At 41.6% G+C, this 22,421-nt stretch overlaps 1 protein-coding gene and 1 long non-coding RNA gene across 2 annotated transcripts in view; one reads left to right on the top strand and one right to left on the bottom strand.

Moving 5' to 3' along the window:
• syt7a (synaptotagmin VIIa) overlaps window positions 1-17,099 on the bottom strand; it is a 196,151-nt gene extending 179,052 nt beyond the window's left edge. Inside the window, exon 1 of the mRNA XM_067435830.1 lies at window positions 16,873-17,099. Coding sequence (XP_067291931.1) covers window positions 16,873-16,906 — 34 coding nt within the window. The 5' untranslated portion in view covers window positions 16,907-17,099. The remainder of the gene's footprint in view (window positions 1-16,872) is intronic.
• A 1,999-nt stretch (window positions 17,100-19,098) lies between these two features.
• LOC137064477 (uncharacterized) overlaps window positions 19,099-22,421 on the top strand; it is a 118,318-nt gene continuing 114,995 nt past the window's right edge. Inside the window, exons 1-2 of the long non-coding RNA XR_010901550.1 lie at window positions 19,099-19,248; window positions 21,643-21,815. This is a non-coding gene — a long non-coding RNA (uncharacterized lncRNA). The remainder of the gene's footprint in view (window positions 19,249-21,642; window positions 21,816-22,421) is intronic.

Here is a 22,421-nt window from a genome sequence, read left to right as displayed (position 1 = left end):
GTCTTTCGAATCAGCTCTGCCCGCGCCTCCGGAAGACTTGGAGTTAAGCTTTCCTCTGAGAAAAGAACAAAGAGCGGCACTGAAGTCATTCTTAAAAAGGGAAGATGTGTTCGGAGTTTAGCCGACCGGATACGGCGAATGTTTAATCAGTCAGCGAGCTCCCCTTCACCGTCGTTGCTCCGGTTGGTGGTCGCGCTATCCTATCGCGTGCAGAGGGAGTTTGAAAGACAACCGTTTATCCCGCCCCTCAGATTGAGCTGTCAATGGTGAGTTTCCAGACCAAACATCTTGATGTGGGTCTGGCTTGTCAGGCTAGTCTCCCATTACACTTGTTCCATAAATCCATAGTTCAATTTTCTAAGAAAATGAGTAGGGAGATGAAGAAGACAAGACAAGAAGAGACTGAGATGAAATGATGAGATGTGACGAGACTGAGAGGAGAGGAGATGAGATGAGATGAGATGAGATGAGATGAGATGAGATGAGAGGAGAGGAGAGGAGAGGAGAGATGAGGAGAGGAGAGGAGAGATGAGGAGAGGAGAGGAGAGGAGAGGAGAGATGAGGAGAGAGATGAGATGAGGAGAGGAGAGGAGAGGAGAGATGAGGAGAGGAGAGGAGAGATGAGGAGAGGAGAGATGAGGAGAGGAGAGATGAGAGGAGAGGAGAGGAGAGATGAGGAGAGATGAGGAGAGGAGAGGAGAGGAGAGATGAGGAGAGGAGAGGAGAGGAGAGATGAGGAGAGGAGAGGAGAGGAGAGGAGAGGAGAGGAGAGGAGAGGAGAGGAGAGGAGAGGAGAGGAGAGGAGAGGAGAGGAGAGATGAGGAGAGGAGAGGAGAGGAGAGGAGAGGAGAGGAGAGGAGAGGAGAGGAGAGGAGAGATGAGGAGAGGAGAGGAGAGGAGAGATGAGGAGAGGAGAGGAGAGGAGAGGAGAGGAGAGGAGAGGAGAGGAGAGGAGAGGAGAGGAGAGATGAGGAGAGGAGAGGAGAGGAGAGATGAGGAGAGGAGAGGAGAGATGAGGAGAGGAGAGATGAGGAGAGGAGAGATGAGGAGAGGAGAGGAGAGGAGAGGAGAGGAGAGGAGAGGAGAGGAGAGGAGAGGAGAGGAGAGGAGAGGAGAGGAGAGGAGAGGAGAGGAGAGGAGAGGAGAGGAGAGATGAGGAGAGGAGAGGAGAGGAGAGATGAGGAGAGGAGAGGAGAGGAGAGATGAGGAGAGGAGAGGAGAGGAGAGGAGAGGAGAGGAGAGATGAGGAGAGGAGAGGAGAGGAGAGGAGAGATGAGGAGAGGAGAGGAGAGGAGAGGAGAGGAGAGGAGAGGAGAGGAGAGGAGAGGAGAGGAGAGGAGAGATGAGGAGAGGAGAGGAGAGGAGAGGAGAGGAGAGGAGAGGAGAGGAGAGGAGAGGAGAGGAGAGGAGAGGAGAGGAGAGGAGAGATGAGGAGAGGAGAGGAGAGGAGAGGAGAGGAGAGGAGAGGAGAGGAGAGGAGAGGAGAGGAGAGATGAGGAGAGGAGAGGAGAGGAGAGATGAGGAGAGATGAGGAGAGGAGAGATGAGGAGAGGAGAGGAGAGATGAGGAGAGGAGAGGAGAGGAGAGGAGAAGAGAGGAGAGATGAGGAGAGGAGAGATGAGGAGAGGAGAGATGAGGAGAGGAGAGATGAGGAGAGATGAGGAGAGGAGAGGAGAGGAGAGGAGAGGAGAGGAGAGGAGAGGAGAGGAGAGGAGAGGAGAGGAGAGGAGAGGAGAGGAGAGGAGAGGAGAGGAGAGGAGAGGAGAGGAGAGATGAGGAGAGATGAGAGGAGAGATGAGGAGAGATGAGGAGAGATGAGGAGAGGAGAGATGAGGAGAGATGAGGAGAGATGAGGAGAGGAGAGGAGAGGAGAGGAGAGGAGAGGAGAGGAGAGGAGAGGAGAGGAGAGGAGAGATGAGGAGAGGAGAGGAGAGGAGAGGAGAGGAGAGGAGAGATGAGGAGAGGAGAGGAGAGGAGAGATGAGGAGAGGAGAGATGAGGAGAGATGAGGAGAGGAGAGGAGAGGAGAGGAGAGGAGAGGAGAGGAGAGGAGAGGAGAGGAGAGGAGAGGAGAGGAGAGATGAGGAGAACAAAGAATAGAACAGAGAAAAGAAAAAAGAGAAGAGAACAGACGAGAACAGTGGCTAAAGCGTCTTCAGTCCCTCTCTGAATATCAAGTGGGTCTGGACCAAACTCAAGTCTACTTTACTGGAGTGCTGCGATCCCTCTTTTAGACTGAATGAATAAACTCGCTCTTGTCAGATGAAGGATTTCAGCCAAAACTGTGCTTTTAGAGCTGGAGTCAAATCAAGGGGTCATCTCCATTACTCTGCATGCATTAGATGCATTCATTTGACTATAGTGTTTTTTAATAATTTTGTATGCTTTAGAACTGACTTCTGAGAAGAATATGACCTAAAATTTCCTCCTTCGTCTCATTCAGTGCCACCGAGCCGAACATGAGGCTATTTGAGGAGCACATAGACTCTATTTCAGGTGCCCTCGCACAATGCCTGTAATTAGCTCCCGTTGTACTAGTGTGTGTGTGTGTGTGTGCGTGTGTGTGTGTGCTAGATTTCACAACCAGCTCTTTACACTGAACAACATGGGTCACGTAAACAAAGATCTGCTAGCATCACAAAACAGACAATCACTTTCACGTCTCATAATGCCTATTCTTCATGTCATTTTACTGGGGTGCTTTTCCTGCTAATGAAAATGGAGTATGATCACACGCATTTCCCTCTCTCTCTCTCTCTCTCTCTCTCTCTCTCTCTTTCAGCTATCCATTTAAATTACACCCATCCAAACAGGCTCAAGCATTAGTGTGGACTCTCAGGAGTCGTTCTGTCTCAATCCTGCCAACTGCATCTCATCCAAACGCAAGAGAGACACACCCAGGGCAGCAAGACGGGCCAAGACGCTGGCAATAAGACTAAATATAACAGGGAACTTAATGCAATTGAGAAAAATAATCTTGCACCATAATCTTGGTTAAAACAACAAGATTTAAAGCACTTTCAGTTGAATTTCTATCCTGCACATTCCTAAATCACATTTGTTCAAAAATACAGAAAAACTGTAATATTGTGAAATATTATTGCAATTTAAAAGAATGGGTTTCTATTTTAATATAAGAATGGATAAAACATGATAGTTAAGACTATAGAACTTTCTTTTGTCTATTTTTTTAAACTTCTTGTGTTATGTATACACTATAAAAAAGCATATAGCACCATGTCTTAGAAATTGAGGGGAACCTAAGTTGGTTGGTTTGTTTTTGGCATGGGGTGGTTACTGGTTTAATTAGTTTATTTAAAGGAATTCAATTATTAAAGGATTAAAAGGGATTTTTTTTTTAAAATAAAGAAAAATAAATAATAACTGTAAAAGTAAACTTTTTTTTTAAATAGGCACACGTTTACTCTTATTTTCGTCTGCCTAATATGTAAAAATGCAAAACTTTTCTTATCATGTCAAATTCAGTTATGATTTGCATATATATAGTCATATTTTCAATTCAAGATGGTGAAATTTCATAAAAAATATCAAGTAGTTTACATCACTTTATATTACTGTTGGTCGCTGAATATTTTTATCATAAAACAGTCAAATAATGAGTGTTTATCTACTTGCATCTTACGACGCACTATAACTAAAGTGTCCCGTTTGTCTTGCTATCACCAGACCAAGCTCAGTTTAAGATTGAACACTTGTCTGGGGAGTCTGCTCTGTATTTTCTTCTGCACTCGAGGTGTGATCAACGGGCATAGTTCAAATGACTCTGAAAGCAATTGGATAGTCCTTCAACCAATCAGACAACAAGAGGCGTGATCAATGGGCATCATTTCTCTATCCGTTATCGTGTTAAACCTGCCAATAGCGCGCCAGGTGGATAAGCCAGTCTGTGATTGGCTCCCACAAAAGTGTAACAGAAGCAGTAGAAATGAATGTACAGGTTTCCAGACTGAGTTGCCGGGCGAAATCAAATCGCCAGCAGATCAGGCTAGATTTACCAAGTCTAGAGTCACGTTGGAATCCGCATAAACCGTAAGCTCCACCTACTTTGACTTGATTGGCCATCTCACTCACTCAAGTGACGAGCGCTGTAAGAGCAATGAGGCAGACCAACCTAATTAACCGCTTTACTTTTTTTTGGGGGGAGGGAGGGAATTTGGCCATTTCCAATTATTCGGGGGTATTTGACCCCCTCAAAGTCAATGGTTGTTACAGCCATGGTATATATAGTGTAAGTGTATCGTACATCATTTGGGACACAATAACATGTTTGCATCTTACACAAAAGATAAATCAAGTTGCTGTTTCCAATCAGATACGATGTTATTCACAACCAACCAAATGGCATTTAGCCTTCGTGTTGTTGTACACTTTACCTTTAGCTTGACTTCTAGTGTCAATCTACTGACAGCACTGGCCGTATCGTATGAGAAATTACAGGGATTAAAAGCTTCACATGTTCATAATATGAGTTGTAATTTAACTTGCTTACATGTGATAGCTTGACAAGTCAGACCCACATCAAGATGTTTGGTCTGGAAACTCACCATTGACGGCTCAATCCGAGGGGCGGGATAAACGGTTGTCTTTCAAACTCCCTCTGCACGCGATAGGATAGCGCTACAACCAACCAGAGCAACGAAGGTGAAGCGGAGCTAGTTGATAGAGAAAAGCTTAACTCCAAGTCTTCCAGAGTCGCGGTCAAAGCTGATTCGAAAGGCCGCCGTTCGCCAGCTTCAGTGTTTACTAGAAGCACGAGAGCAACTCGGCCGTCATTAAGTTAAGCCCCGCCCACCGACTCTATACACAATGTGATTGGCCCGACCAGAGTTTGGTTTGGACAGCTCAGAAGTGTATTGAGAGTTGCTAGACGACACTCGCGGCAGATTAGATTTGCTGCCGCTAGGGTGCATCTAGATTTCTATGCTAAACATGTGCGGGAATAACTTAGCAGCCTTTATTCTAAATGTCTAAATGTTCATTTTCATTGTAAGTGCCTTCCGGTAATCATGAAACCAAAAAGCAATTATATTCTGTTGTGAGCAACTGCAAATGTTGTCAACAGCCATAGGGAGAAAGGTAGATATCAAGAAAAAATGTTGTCAGACCTCTCTTTTTCCTTTCTCTCTCGCATGCTCTTTTGCATTGCTTGCTAATCACTTTGATGACTCTGACATCATAATCTAGATCACTGGGAATTACATTAATGGCCAGGAGTGCCACTGATTTGTGAAACAGTAAATATTGCTTCAGAAGGGAGGATTTCTCACGGTGACCCTGGGAAATATTTGTCATTGTGCCTGGGGAGTTTTCAGGCCAACGTTTTTGATTCAGCCTGACCACAGGGTCCACATTAGCATTAATCAATAAGACAGACAGATCTTTAATCGCTCATTAGACTGCCATATCTGCCATGTTGTTTGGCATTTTAAAGAGGCCAAATTATGAACAATTATTCCATTAAAATGCACAAATAAAAAACTTCAATGTCCTTCAATGGACCACTCATGATGGCAAATGCTTTTGCCATCAAGACAACCGTAATAGAAAATGTAAAACTTGGAAATCTGAAACAAAGTCAGTCCTAAGGTCACACGGTTTGTGTCAAGTAATTGTGACAATAATTGAATTTTACTGCAGAAGAATGTGCCTTAAGCATGAAAATGAACCACGGGGCCTTCGCACTTCACCCAAGGTCACGTCCACACTCCCACTTGCCAATAAAATCAATCGCGTGACCGTCCTGTGACAGAGCACGCAACAGATCATTTCTGAAGATTCGTGAACGGCTACATTTAACTTTGAGGCACATGGACATATTCATTAGCTGACAATTTTGGCGTCTAATATTCATTATGATGAAGAGGCTCAAATTCGCAATCAATTTCCTGTTTCTCATAAGAGCAGGGTAAGATCCAACAGAGCTTAAAATCAATGCTCTTCCCTCTCACTTATCCTCTGTATAATAGCTTGGTACTGGTTTCCAATTACTCTCCCTTGTCGTCCGAGCTCAGGTACTGTGAGTAATATTCTGAGGAATGATGGGTCAGAGGAGCGCCTCTCAAAGGGTTCTCCGGCCATCTTCGATTTGGCTTTTCAAAGCTCTTGAAGCTGGACGTAATACATCTATGGGGGAACAATGGCTCTGTAGCTCTTTGGATGGTGCCTAAGACATAATTACTGCATGACTATCTAGGGGTCTAAGTTTTTTAAGTGAACAAATCATTCAACTCAACCTTCCTTTATAAACTGCGTGACTGCTTTGGTGACTTTATCCTGACTTCAAAAACTGCCAAAATGTTCCACAGATTTCATTGGCTGGACCTACTAAACAAGATGTTTAGTTTTTAGTGTTTTATTGTTGACAAGAGTTAAACATTTAAAATTGACTAAGTCACAAAGTCATTTATTCCTGTTACGTTAAATAATTGACATGTATTATTATTAGTATGTCAATCGTCATCTTCTGACTTAAAGTTTTTGAGTGACATTATCAATAAATAGCATATATTCAAATATTGGTACAGTTTTTTGTGTTTTCTGAGAAACCTGGAAAAATGACTATTATTTTAGACTACTATTATCGCACTGACACTATGATCAATCGAACTAAAGGGGGTGTGTCTTTAGTTCAGACCAAAACATGTCCAATAGGTATGCAAATGAGCACATAAAAATGACTGATGAGCATGCACAATTAAAATGACGCTAATTGCCAGTAGCCTATTGGGAATGCATTGCTTTGGTGTACAACTGGTTGCCCAACACTGTTAAAGGACATTATAATACAATTATAATATAACTCATAATTCATTTAAGCAGTCTATTGTTGTCTCTTTTCTATGAATAGATAAAAAGCCAAGCTCAGCAGTCCCTTGAAATGATTGAAGCAATAATAGCTTGACACTGTTTGTCTTTTCAGATTGGCATGACATGGCAGATTTACTCATTTAAATTTCAAGATGATGTCTTTGGTTGGGAAAAATTTGGAAAACTTCAGCAGCAGATGCCATAACTACACCATTAATGGGTCAAAAGGCATGTTTCTCTATTGATGTCCATCCAAAATGTGTGTCTATCCAATGTACAGGGGTCAGACATTGAATTTGAAACACCTTAACACTATCGTTAAGGACTCCTTTTGTGGCCAATACAACATCAGCTCATTTTGAGAATGAAAGATACAAGTCCTTCAGTGGATGAAGGGATTTTGAGCCGTTCCTCTTCCAGAATAGTGCCCGGGTTACTATATGTGATGCTGGTGGAGCAAAACATTTTCAGACTCGCTTCTCCAAAATACGCCAACGTGGCTCAAAAATATTTAGATCAGGTGACTGTGAAGGCCATGGGAGATGTGCACTTCACTTTCATGTCCATCAAACATTTCTCTCAAGTCTTGCTGTGTGTTTTGGTGCAGTATCATGCTTATACAGGTCCTTCTCAAAAAATTAGCATATTAGATAAAGTTAATTGTTTTCCATAATGTAATAATAAAAATTAAACTTTCATATATTTTAGATTCATTGCACACCAACTGAAATATTGCAGGTCTTTTATTGTTTTAATACTGATGATTTTGGCATACAGCTCATGAAAACCCAAAATTCCTGTCTCAAAAAAGTAGCAAATCATGAAAAGGTTCTCTAAACGAGCTATTAACCTAATCATCTGAATCAACTAATTAACTCTAAACACCTGCAAAAGATTCCTGAGGCTTTTAAAAACTCCCAGCCTGGTTCATTACTCAAAACCGCAATCATGGGTAAGACTGCCGACCTGACTGCTGTCCAGAAGGCCATCACTGACTACGTTTACATGGACAACAATACTCCGATATTAATCTGATTAAGACAATACTCTGATTAAGAGGCTACCATGTAGACAGCGATTTCTAATTACCTTAATCTGATTAAAGTCATAATCTAACTACACATAAATCGGATTAAGACATGTGGATTATGCCTATTTTAGTCGCATTATCGGAGACATGTACACACCTTAATCTAACTATTAATGTCATGTCGGAGATTTCACCGCATTTTGTGACAGGACACATAACGTTACGCACAACAGGGGAGTGCAGAGGGGAGGCTTTGTGGGTTGGAGCCTCTGCCCTTTTTGAAAATTAATCAAAAGTGCCCCTTTCAACAATCATCGATAATATTGTGGCCAATAAAACAGAATTGGAATTATACTTAATATAACAACGTGTACAAAACAGTAACAAATGGTGGAAAAGTCGCGTTTATCTTTTACGGATCTGTCAGTCTGAAAAGTCGTTGCCATAAACCTCGTTGCTATGGGCGGTGTGTGTTTTACTTGACTGTTCATTGTGAACACTGCGTCCTCTCTCTCTATTTTTATTTTTGTTGTAATTATTATGCTCATTGTAAAAGTAAAATACAATAAGTTTGTATCTGTAATCGCAAACCAGATGGGTCATTCAGTGAACGCCTGTGGCTCGACGGCAGGAAAAACAATCCAAACAGTCACGATTTTTAAACCTTTATCATAATTAATCAAAGCTATTATTCTAAATGTAGGCTGTCAATAAGGAGGAAAGAGGGGCAGTGTCTCTTCAAAAAAAACAAAAAGAGGCAATACATGATATTAAAAAAATAAATCAACGTAGATATAAAACATTATAAAAACGCATGTTTTGTTATACTTCTTAATGTAAAGTAACACTGTCCAACAGCGACACCCGCAGGTGAAGTTAGCGGGTTTACTGAGCCCATAAAATTAACACACCTGCCAAAGTCGCGCTATGATTGGATGTTGGAGAACATAGCGTGGCATGGGGACGTAATGACGTGCCATAATCGATCTATGTTCTATCACATGTAAAACGGGAACATGAACGGAGTACTCTAAAAGCAACGCATGTAAACACCTTAATCAGAATATTGTCTTATTTAGAATAAGGTCAATAATTAGATTACTGCTGTCCATGTAAACGTAGTAATTGACACCCTCAAGCGAGAGGGTAAGACACAGAAAAAAATTTCTGAACGAAGAGGCTGTTCCCAAAGTGCTGTATCAAGGCACCTCAGTGGGAAGTCTGTGGGAAGGAAAAAGTGTGACAAAAAACGCTGCACAACGAGAAGAGGTGACCGGACCCTGAGGAAGATTGTGGAGAAGGACCGATTCCAGACCTTGGGGGACCTGCGGAAGCAGTGGACTGAGTCTGGAGTAGAAACATCCAGAGCCACCGTGCACAGGCGTGTGCAGGAAATGGGCTAGAGGTGCCGCATTCCCCAGGTCAAAGACACTTTTGGGCTACAGAGAAGCAGCACTGGACTGTTGCTCAGTGGTCCAAAGTACTTTTTTCGGATGAAAGCAAATTTTGCATGTCATTCGGAAATCAAGGTGCCAGAGTCTGGAGGAAGACTGGGGAGAAGGAATTGCCAAAATGCCTGAAGTCCAGTGTCAAGTACCCACAGTCAGTGATGGTCTGGGGTGCCATGTCAGCTGCTGGTGTTGGTCCACTGTGTTTTATCAAGGGCAGGGTCAATGCAGCTAGCTATCAGGAGATTTTGGAGCACTTCATGCTTCCATCTGCTGAAAAGCTTTATGGAGATGATGATTTCGTTCTTCAGCACGACCTGGCACCTGCTCACAGTGCCAAAACCACTGGTAAATGATTTACTGACCATGGTATTACTGTGCTCAATTGGCCTGCCGACTCTCCTGACCTGAACTCCATAGAGAATCTGTGGGATATTGTGAAGAGAAAGTTGAGAGACGCAAGACCCAACACTCTGGATGAGCTTAAGGCCACTATCGAAGCATCCTGGGCGTCCAGAACACCTCAGCAGTGCCACAGGCTGATCGCCTCCATGCCACGCCGCACTGAAGCAGTCATTTCTGCAAAAGGATTCCTGAACAAGTATTGAGTGCATAACTGAACATAATTATTTGAAGGTTGACTTTGTTAGTATTAAAAACACTTTTCGTTTATTGGTCGGATGAAATATGCTAATTTTTTAGATTTTTGGGTTTTCATGAGCTGTATGCCAAAATCATCAGAATTAAAACAATAAAAGACCTGAAATATTTCAGTTGGTGTGCAATGAATCTAAAATATATGAAAGTTTAATTTTTATCATTTTATTATGGAAAATAATGAACTTTATCACAATATGCTAATTTTTTTAGAAGGACCTTTAGACGTAACTGCATATCATTTTAATTTAGTCTGTTATTGGTGAAGTAAACGATTGCTGAGGAACGCTGTTGAAAGTGGACCGGACGAGAACCAGAAAAGCACCTGTAGCCAATCAGCAGTAAGGGGCGTGTCCACTCATTAGGGGGGAGGAGCCTGTGTTTATCATTACATTATGGAAAATAATTAACTTTATCACAATATGCCAATTTTTTGAGAAGGACCTGTACATGAAACCCTCTTCAAGGTACAATGAGGTGTTTATGGTCTTCCAGAATGGTTGGTAGTCCATCAAGCACATTAGGGAATGCTTTGATATTAAAGGCCAAACCATCACTGAACCGTCCTGTGCTTCACAGTCTGAGCGCTCGGCCTCTTTAGGGCTTCTCCACAACATAACTCACACGGAAGAGGGAAAGGCAATGAAGGTGGACTCATCAGAGATCAATACATGTTTCACATTGTCCTCAGCCCAAGATTTGCACTGTTGGCACCATTGAAATGGACATTTGGCATTGGCACGAGTGACAAAAAGTTTGGCTATAGCAGCCCGATCCTGAATATGGGACCCTGTGGAGCTCCAGACAACCAGTTTTAGAGGAAACAGGGGAGTCGAGGTGCACAATATAATTCTGCAGTTGGGCAGCTGTGGTTTTATTGGATACAATCTAGGTTAGTACCTGACAGCTTCCTCTTGCGTCAACAATTACTGCTGTTGGATGTGGTTCGTCCTGCGTGGTTGTAAGCCAACATTACCCTGGATTCCAGAGCTCTCGATACACCACAAAGACTTGCTGTCCTGGTCACAAATGAGCCAGCGAGATCCGCACCAACAATTTGTCCTCTTCTGAACTCTGATATATCTCCCATTATGTTGTGTGGATTGCAATAGTTTATGCACAGCTGTGCTATTGCTCTGCTAATTCAACCTTCACACCCTGCTCTTACTGATGGCATGTAAAATCAGTGAAGATTGGCCACCAGGCCGCACAAACACAGGCGTGAATCCTCCAAACACTATATTGGCTTGTGTTTTAGTTTCATTGCCCAACCCCTGAATAATCAACATTTAAATTGCAAAAGATTCATTAAGTGTTTCGCCAGTGCCAAGTATTTTTGGAAGGTTCTTAAGAGAATAAAATGTATTTTTCCATGTCTCTTCCAGGTGATTGTGTGCTCATAAAAAAAGACGGCAGCATCCAGATCAATCTGACATTAAATTGAACGTCGACGCATTGATGCAACTGACTGAAAACACATAACTGACTGAAATAAAATCAAAATAATCAAACCAAAATGCGTTTGACGCAATTGTACAAACGTTCGCAACAATGTCTTGGCTATAGGTGTACAGTATTTACTGAAATACGCTTAGTCAGAGAGCTTAACATCTGTATTGGCGGCAGTTTAACAGGCCAATGCTGTTGATTTGACACTGCAGTCGCGCAAGATTTAAATACAGCAGTTCATCAAGAAAAGTCCATGAGGTGCACACAATTTGTCTCTTTTTATTTCTTTTTCTGTTTGTCTGTGTCTCTCCATCACTCTCTCTCTCTTTCAGATCAACAGGATTGCATGAATAATACATGAACTGTCAATCATTTCAGCACATTATACCACTCCTGTCATCTTCTGTGCCTCGGTGACACATCCATATTTACACACATACAGTTTTTTCCACCGTTTGGTCCATTCCCTTACTTATCATCTGCAATCTGCCCACTCAATACAATCATACACACACAAACCTATCCAGCATGAGGGGCCAGTTGGACAGGATAAATAAAAACCTTCAACTTTTTACATTTAGTCACCCAATCTTTAATATTTGGTCTCTACTTGTGAGTGGCTCCATATATCAATGACATCAATCGATGAAACACACACAGATGCAATAATCAATAATGGACCTGATTTTGTTTCTTCATTCCCTAAACTGTATCGACAAAGCCAGATAGAAGCAATCAATGTCTGTGAGACCCTCCAAAGAGGTTTGCTTAGTTTAAAGCTCCAAATCACAATCGCATTTGCATTGTCATATGTATTTAATAAAAACGAGTCATTAAAAAGAGGGAGTAACAAGCATGAAAGTTAAATATGTCTCGCAGAAACAGTAGGAGAGAGGGTGAGGCTCCAGATTGTGTTTAACGTCTTTACAGTCTGTTAGTCATTAGGTGGCTATTCGTTCTTCAAAACAAGTTATCTCACTTATCAAATATCTTATTATCTCATTGCTGTTTTTAATCAAACACAATTAGCAGGTGTGATCATACATGTGACAACATCTGCAAAAACATCTCTATCAATGAACTCATACAAATTATACGTCAACTTAAAGCTTATTCCAACGTGCGAAAAGTTGAAGCCAAGCAGCAATCTCCCGCAGTTTCTCTTGAAGCCAATATGAAAATGACTTAAACTGCAATTCCTCAACTGGCCACTAGGGACAGGCTCCAGAAGGAGCAGAATCTCATTGAGCCCCATGTTAAAATGCCCAACTTTACAGCAGAAAAAAACATGTTTACAGCCTGGTGCAAATTATGGTTTTGGTCTATACGGCTAATTTTGCACTTCATGACAACTGTGATGGAGTGAATTTTTGTATAACTCATTCGTTTCCGTTATATAAAGCCTTAAAGTTCTGCATAATTAAGGGCGTGGCCACTGAGTGACAGGGGAATAGCCATTTATCCGCTGTCTGTTAGTTATTGCTTCACCTAAGCCCCGCCTCTTTCCCCATTTTCTGTTATCCGGGTGAGGCGCACGATGACGGGCTGCCAAGATGACAACAGTCAGCTCGTCTCTATTTTACGTTTCAAAACTGCTCTGCAGAATCCTATGAGTAATGTCACGAACACTACGTCCATTTTTTTTTAAAGTCTATGGTTAAAGTGTACAGCTATACCAAATCACCTGCCAAATACTTCCCCAATTAACTCCATCAAACACCCAAATCAATTAAACCATCAACAAACACTTAGAAGAGGGTTTCAGTTTCCTGAGCGAAGGTAAACCCCGACTGAGTGAGTGCACCTGCTGACTGACTGTGTACTAGTGGTGGTTTGTTTGTGAAAGAATCAAAGTAATTTTTTAAGTGAACGAATCGTTCTCGTTCATTTCGATGCTGTGGTTTCACTCAGCACACGACTGCTTTCCTGAGCAGGGTTAGGGTTAGGTTAGGGTTAAGCACTAACTAATGGCATTTGAGCACGTTCTCTGAAAGGAGCATTTCCTTGGTTAAAAATGCTGAAGGAATTCACTAAACGAGACCGGTTTAATCTGAAGAGAACATGCGAATTCAAAATCTAAGCGCCGTTTTTGTGCCCTTGAAAAGTACTTCAAGAAGCGGACGCCATTTGTAGGGGCGTTCCAAACGAAAGTGGATCCCTTCATAAAGGGCCCTTCCACAAGTCCGTTAGCAAAGGGAACATGCAATGGTCACTTTGAGAAAGTAATTTAATTGTATATGGTCATGTGACCCAAGCCCTCACAATTGTTTTTTTTGTTTTTTAATCTAGATTTGGCGGGACTTGGAGATTTGGAGTTAATGGATAAACACAGAATTATTCAAGTTAATTTGCTGTGAATATATTACACACATTATCGTCATGCATTTCATTTTAAATGCACAATATGTAAGATTTTTGGGTTAAAATATCCAAAAAACACTAGAAAATGTTGTATATTTTGTTATATATTTATATATGTTGTACTTACATTATCCCAAACGTTTCATAAATCTAATCATTGAATTTGTGAAGCTTAAAGTTAAGAGCAGATCGGACACACACACACGTTTGTTTTTGTGACATATGGGGACATTCCATAGGCGTAATGGTTTTTATACCGTACAAACCGTATTTTATATCCCCTTACACTGCCCCTGCCCCTAAACCTACTCATCACACACACACACACACACACACACACACACACACACACACACACACACACACACACACGTTTGTTTTTGTGACATATGGGGACATTCCATAGGCGTAATGGTTTTTATACTGTACAAACTGTATTTTCTATCCCCTTACACTGCCCCTGCCCCTTAACTTACCCATCACACACACACACACACGCACATATACACACACACACACACACACACACACACACACACTGCCCCTACCCCTAAATCTACCCATCACAGGAAACATTCTGCATTTTTACTTTCTAAAAAAAACTCATCCTTTATGATTTATAAGCATTTTGAAAAGTGGGGACATGGCCAATGTCCTCATATTTCAGCCTCTCCTTGTAATACCTGTGTCATACCCATGTCATTATACACATTTGTGTCCTCATATGTCACAAAAACATGGCCACACACACAGACACACACACACAAAGCATATTTTAAAAACTTAATTCCCTTGTTCCCTTCGCTACGTGCGTTCCAAACGGCTTCATCATGACACACACCTGCATTGCTCCCTACAAAGTTCCCACTTCAAGGGTCTGCCCTTTGGAGTAAGTGTAGGGATAGGGATGCTCACTTCCGATTTGAATTTGCCCAATGGCTGAATAAGATGTCTCATTTATAAACAATATGAACAAACTGGGATGTGACATCGATAGAACAAAATAAACAGTGAATGATATTAAAAAATCCTTATGATGCTTAGTCAGAGTTTCTTAGAAGATTTGCAAACAAGCACAGTTAAACACAACAAGAGTGAATGACTCAATAGAGTGGTGCAGGTGGTGTCACTTTGTAGGCCAACCGGCAGTTCGCATCACACTGGTCCCCTTAAAAAAACAAACAGTTTTTCTTATAGGCGTTTGGATTATCGACAAAAACAAGCTCTGTGATCAACAAAAGTTTATGATCATTTTCACAGATGAATTTTGAAGCCTAAATGCAGTCACCAGAAGTAAAAACCTAAAGGTATAAACAAACTACACCACAGCACCATCACTTTCAGCTCTTCTCTCAAAACATTTTCCCAGAACGATTGGGCTAGACTAGTTTATAAGAGCACAATTATGAGCGTAACAATGCTGTAAAAAGGACTGAGTTTAACTGTTCGGCATATGGATGTTTATTCTCCTCAACAGCCTCTGTAGTCCCATTAGCAACTAGCAACCGCCTCACGACTTCATCATGAGTGGAGTAATACTAATGTATTTTATTTCGTAAAATAAAATGCAAAAGTGACATGAGCTTGTGTTCACCACAGACTTTATTTCAGCCATTTAACCCACAAAAAATAAAATCATTCAAAAAACCCACTGACTTCGGGACAGGAACCGGAAGGGCTAAAATGCTAACTTGCTTCCGCGTTTTGGCCTACAAAGTGATTACATACATGCACCACTCTATGATACTCATAACAAAACAAAACAAAAGACCTGTTCGTCACCAGCTACAGGCGTAAAGATGTAGAAAAGGTCACTGACTGAATCACCAAACAAATCTTTAATGAATTTGAAAGATTTGAATCGCTGAGATGAATCGAAAGTCCCAGCCACTAGTGTATAGCCTACTAGCTACATGTTCTGTAACCTTTTCCAGATGAGGAAAAAAAACCTTCTCAAGGGGATTGTTGACAAATTGACTAGATGATGTCTTAATTAGAATTACATAACCGTAATTTTGATAACCTCCCAAGCAAACCTTTTACAGTAGGCTAGCCTATGTTGTGTGATGGTTATTTGGGAACCATTTCACAACATTGAGGCATCGTTCGTTTTATTACGAACACTTCGCAAAGGTTCATTTATTTAATAAATACACAATAATGTGTGGGCTACCTCGTGTTTGTGGGATACACAAGTAAATCTGAACACCTTTTTTTAAGCAGAACGGATTTTAGGAGCGGTCTTGTCCTGATGTTTGAGGGCTTATGCGTGACCACCTTAATTTCCTTTCCACACAGTTTCATTCACGCTAAGGTTATTATCTTCTCACGGCCATTACCGCATATCAAACACCGTCTTTTGCTTTCTGGCTCTCGGTAGCAGCAGGTGTTGCTGGTGAAACCCGAACGCGCCCACTCTTAATTCCAGTCACCTCCGTTCCGGAGCCCCGAAGCGAATTCATTTACCGGGGGAGGGACGCCGGGGAAAATTGTAGTGGACACCCAGTGAATTCGCGGGGAAATCACGCTTCGGAAACACGTGGGAGAGCTGACACAAATAACAGCCCACGATACCCCACGGAATCATTAAAAAGATGCACAATAGCAATGCGTATGAGGGGGAACGAGGCACTGCTTTGAGATGCTTTGACCTTGTGTTTTAGTCGCTTGTCCTTCCTCAAGTCTCTTCGTGTGAGGATCTATCAAGGACGAAGCGCACAACAAGTAGCTCTGATCGATCGTTCGACAGGAAAGCGTGCACGCATCATTACGCAACAACATACCTTCATGGGACCTCAAATCAAAGTTATATATCATATACAGCATGCACAACAGTATTCGCTGTCAACGCAAATGCCCTGGGAGCGCGTGACAATGTCAAACAGTCATTAGTGCGCGCGCCTGTGTGTGCGCCTGGACAATGATGTAAAACAAGGGGGCATAGAAGTGATGACCCCGTGACAGGTGCTTACGATGCGACCGTGACACCCCCCAAACCCCTTTCGTGCCACCCCTCAAGACCTGTCCGCGCCACAGGCATCGGTCCAAGGTGAGGAGATACTCCTACAAGTTTAATGGCAACAGACATAAAAGCGCTTACCTTTGCTGTACTCCTCCTCCCTGTTCAGATACATGGCTGCAGATTGATGATGGACTCCTGGCTGGATGGTGTGACGTGATTTAAGTGCTTGTTGTTACTCCACCGGGGGAAACTCTCGCGGTTCCGTGAGTGTTTATTGTGTCGTTGCTCGGCGGAGAGTCCTCCCAGAATTACGCGCGAGCAGGTTGTCTGCACACATCTACTTTCTCTCTCTCTCTCCTTCCTCACACACTCCCGGTGACGTGCTTTGAGACATTGCCCCGCGGGTGGGGTGGGCTGGGGTAGAGGATGCTCCATAGATGTTATTGTATCTATATGCATCCATATAACATCTATCAATGCTTTGACAATTTAAAATGCTTTTACTGTGTGCCTGGATCATGCAGCCTGAATGCTTTGAGCATGTGCAAAAGGTCTGTGCCAGACTGGCTTGACATAATTCCTTAAAAAACAACTATAATCTATATTTATAGCCTATTGCAGTACTTATTTTTCTTAAATTACTAGCAAGTAATCTAACGGTATCCTTTTTTCTTTTCTTTGTCATTGTTATTCAGAAAATATATAATAAACACTGGATGACTACTCTTAGAAGAAAAGGTTCTATCGGTGCTACATATTTGGAAGCAATAAAAGGTTCTATATAGAACCCATTTTAAGTGCCAAAAGTGTTCTTTCTTGTCATTGTAGAACCTTTTTAGCATAAAATGTTATTTGGAGTTGAGTAAAGAACCCTAAAGAACCTAATGAAGTGTACTCAATTCCAAATAACCTTTTATGCTAAAAAGGTTCTATAATGACAAGAAAGAACACTTTAGGCACTTAAAAAGGGGTCTATATAGAACCTTTTAGGGCTTCCAATTACGTAGCACTTTTAAGGTTCTATATAGACCCTTTTCTTCTAATAGTGGGGTTCTGTATATATATATATATATATATAGAGAGAGAGAGAGAGAGAGAGAGAGAGAGAGAGAGAGAGAGAGAGAGAGAGAGAGAGAGAGAGAGAGAGAGAGAGAGAGAGAGAGAGAGAGAAAGTAACCTAGCTAGTACCCTTATTTTACAATATAGTACATAATCTAGTGGCTGTAGATAGCAGTTCAACTAATCTATTATCAATCAAATACTAATTACCGACTAGTGTGTGTTGTAATTTTTAATGATACAAATTCCAGTTTTAGTGCGCAAAGTGTCTCGGCGGACTACAACATTTTTGCGAAACAACGCGAAAGCATTGACAAATTTTTTTTTTCCTTCACCATGTCCCTTTAGGGGCTCCGTACTTTTCAGTTCCTAATGCACTAATGTTTTTTCCAGAACTAATGGAAACATGCCTGTTTATTAGACTAGAGTAGACTACTAGTTTTACTAGTAACACTTTTTATTTTGGCTATATTAGTATATTACTTTGACTTGTAAGAAGAGATAAAAAGCTATACTGACCCACATTTCCGGGTTTCACGTAAACGGAAGACGTCATAATTGAGTAAACTTTAAATATATATATATATTTTTGTCTTACAATTTGCTCCAATAGCAAAAGAAAAAGTCCACAATAGTGTTTACATGACTTTCAAAAAGAGGAAAACAGAGTCAGAAGAGAGAAAGTAGTCACTCCCACAGCCACTGTATTAGAAACAGTCACAGCTGCGTATACTATTTTTTTTTTTTTTTTTTTTGGTAATTTGATGTAGGCCTAAAGGTAATATAATACACATTATAGTGTTATAAATGTACATACATACATATATATGTATATATATATATATATATATATATATATATATATATATATATATATATATATATATATATATATATACTTTGCATAATTTACAAATTATGTTGATACCCATTAAAACTGTCATCAGTCTGTGAAAAGGGTAGCCTAAGTCAGTGGTGAGTAGCCTACTAATGTGAATAATATACATGTTATTATTAGTAAACCTGGATTAATAATAGTGAAATACAAGGACACGTCACTATAACTGCTAATTTAAAAGGAAGTAGGCCTAACGTTACTCGATATTTGAAATTAATTCGCGTCGAAACTGTGTGTCTCGCGATGGGATGTTTGGAGAAACGATATTCTGCTTCTATCTATCCTTTGAGTATTGAACATGCACCTGGTACCGTAGTAAGTGAAACACTAACTGAAGCTGTGCTTTCTTTAACCCGTTGTTGCATAACATCCAATTTATGCACCGGTGTCGCAGATGAGGCTCCGCAGGTGGGATTGGTCGGTCACCATCCCGATGGGGAAGGAGCCCGTGTTCCCAGCGGCGTCCACCCGCCCCGCCTCAACACCCCTGGTTGTTCGCACGCACAGGCAGCGGCCTCGACGGGCCCGTGAAGAGGAACAGACAGAAAGAGCGAATGGTGAGAGAAAGACTGACCGTCCTATCCCGCAGTAAACCCCTGTGCGTTTACTCATTTCGCACGCCACTCACGCCTCACAGACAGCGGAGGAGTTGCACGTCAAAGTGGCGACTTCTAGCGGTTGGGTTGCGCCATTACAAGCAGAACTCGCTTATACTTAAAGGGGTGGTTCCGTGTTTTTTTCTAGGTTTGGTTGTGGCTATGGGGCGCAGTATAACATGTTTTAATACTTATTTAAAAAATTTCACCTTTAGTCCACTATCCATTGAACAACTCGTTTGCTTCCTGCTTCTTTGAAGTCCATCCCTCTGAAAAATGCAATGGTCTTAGATTGGTTAGATGGCCAAATGTAGTTTCCTGTATTTTTATTGGCTGAAGTGCCAAGCACAGGGTTTCCCCTTCCCATTCATAGACAGTAAAAGAAATGGACAGAGCTATGCCATTGACTTCAACGGCGGAAAGTGATGTCAGTAAAGGGGCACTCACTTCCTGATGGCTGAGCGAACTGCGCAGGCTCAGACTGAGCTTGACGACGTAGATGTGACGTGAGCCTCCTGTCTGACAGTTGTAGGTCTTCTAGTAGTTGTGGAAAGTAAAATCTGAATCACGTTGTTTAAATATTTTCTCCCGTTGCTTTTGGCTCACTATGGGCTTCTCCCCATTCTTCCCCCTTGACTTTATCAGACTTTATGTCTCCACGTCCCCCCGACTGCCTCAGACAGTAAAAGATTGCCTGCGAGCGTCTCCTCAGGTCTATACGGTAATTTCTCAACTGTGCGACAGAGTCGTGTTGGTTATGACACAATCGTTAGCCTATTTTTACAAAAACAGCTTCTACGGGGCGATAGTGTAAGATACAAGGTAACGGAGCCTTTTATGCATTGTCGTGTTTCTTTAGAAATAAACAATGGACAAATGGAGTCTTTAAACGTCTCAGATGTAAAGTTATTCACTGTCAAAGTGACTCAAAAATGAATGGGAGTCAATGGGATGCTAACAGCAGATGATGGCTTGGTTAGCAATGGCCGCCCCTATGGGTGGAACGCTTTCCGAGCGCTAGATTACCCCCTTGGTCCCATTACGGGCAGAAGTCACATCTGCGGCGAGGGTTTATGATGCCACCAACCCAGGAAGAATCTCGTTGTAGTCCAAACCGGCCGTTTTTGTAGGCAATAAACTGCCATAACTTGAAAAGATCTCCGTTTGCATTGAACTTTCAGCGCTGTCACTTTGCAGATACTGTTTATGCTCAAGCAGCAACATTACACACTAACTAAAGTTAATGCAACCACCCCTTTAAAGGAACAGTTTCCCCAAATTTTAACCTCATTTTGTTCCAAACATTTATTATGTTCTTTCTTCTGTGGGATTCAAATGTCAAAGTTTGAAACCTCTTCTGTACAACGTGGTTGCATTTATTAGATAAAACTTTAATTTTAAAATACCTGTTTTGTATTTTAATACATGTTAAAATGTAGTTTATTCCTGTGATCAAAGCTGTATTTTCAGCATCATTACTCCAGTCTTCAGTGTCACCTGATAGTCATGATCAAGGTGGGAAATTAGCACCCGCCACCAGCCAATGGCGGGTACTTTTTCAAAGTGGCGGGTGACTTTGCCGTGTATACCAGCCACAGTGGCGGGTGAATTGTAAAACATATTTTTTACTGTTAACTACTTAAAACATTAATTGTAACGGATTGGACATCTTTTGTCAAAGAATGATGTTGCTAGTAACAATAATGCACCTTTGTCGAGTAACTCATTTCATGATTCTGACAGTTTCTACTATTGGAATGACTGGGAAAAGGGTCCCAACCAACACAAATTCACCCCAATACTATGCTAATGCACTTTCTTTTATAAATTTGAATTCTGGAAAAAGTGGCTGGTCAAAAATATAAGTGGCAGGTAAAATTGGGCATCCACCAGCCACTGTGGCTAGTTAGCAAAAAATTTAATTTCCCACCCTGGTCATGATAGTCTCACAAGTAGTTTAATGCATGCTTATAGTTCAGTACTTGAATGTATATAATCACACCGTAACACGGACACCTTAAAATAAAGTGTAAAAAACGTACACTTTGTCAGGTCATCAAACATAATCGTGTGAGACTGTGCATGTAATCACACTCATTCTCATCACATACTGTTACATGTTTTTAGTCATATTTCCACATGGGGGCTAATTCCAGCCCAAATATTGCTCAAATGTCAATTTTGAAAATGTCAGAATGCCAGTGTCAGTATAAATCTCGTCGGCTGCGGTGTAATTAATGACACCCGGCAGAGATCTGTACTAATTGTCTTGTATAAGAGTCCTGTCCCAGTGACTTTTGAAATAGAGACGGCACTGATTTCTCTCTCTCTCCGTGTCTTTCTCTCGGTGTGCAGTTTGTGTGGATCATTTGTGCGGTATGCAGTGGAGAAAAACAGCGGGCGACCTTCTGAGAACATCATCGGTGGCCATAGAAATGAATTTGTAGTCAATTCCAGACCTCGCCGACATAACGCAGGCCTGAACAGGAGCAGAACTTCCTGCGGGGACGCATTCATCTTTAACACTGGTTAGTTCATTTTTTTTAACTTAATGATTTGGAGAACTGCCCCCCTACCGGCTCAGTTAATTTAGACAGCCGTTTGGTGGTTGTTGAGACAGATAATGTGCCATGGAGATGGAGCAAAGGTCAGTGATTGAGGTGAAGAAAGTGAGAAAGACAGATTAAACCGGGTTTGTTTGGCTCACGTGTGATCCATGAGCTTCGATTTAGAAACATTAAAAGCAAATTAGATTTATTTAACTGCAAGGGATGGGGAATAAATCGGGCAAAGTCACCCTCGGGACCCTCAGTGAACAGAGCACAGATAATAATGCTCTTATGTAACCTTTACGGTCCTCTGTTATACGTCTTTAATAAAACTGCCGTAAGGATGACTCGATGCTCGATGAAGTGTGTCCGGATGGCATGTGCTGCACTTACGGCGACCTTGTCAGTTTGAGAGTGTATATAGAGGTGTGTGTGTGTGTGTGTGTGTGTGTGTATCCTGCTGAAAAACGTATTTCAACGCATATTCCAACGTATTTCAACGCATAGTCTTAAAATAAAATCTCAAAATCTTCAATTTTAACTCTTTCACTGGCAGTGTTTTTTTTTTTTTAGTTGCCAGGCGCT

This window comes from Pseudorasbora parva, chromosome 25, assembly GCF_024679245.1.
Source record: "Pseudorasbora parva isolate DD20220531a chromosome 25, ASM2467924v1, whole genome shotgun sequence".
Taxonomy (NCBI): Eukaryota; Metazoa; Chordata; class Actinopteri; order Cypriniformes; family Gobionidae; genus Pseudorasbora; species Pseudorasbora parva.
Note: the sequence above shows the minus strand (reverse complement) of the source record. Positions and strands in the feature narration are given on the sequence as shown.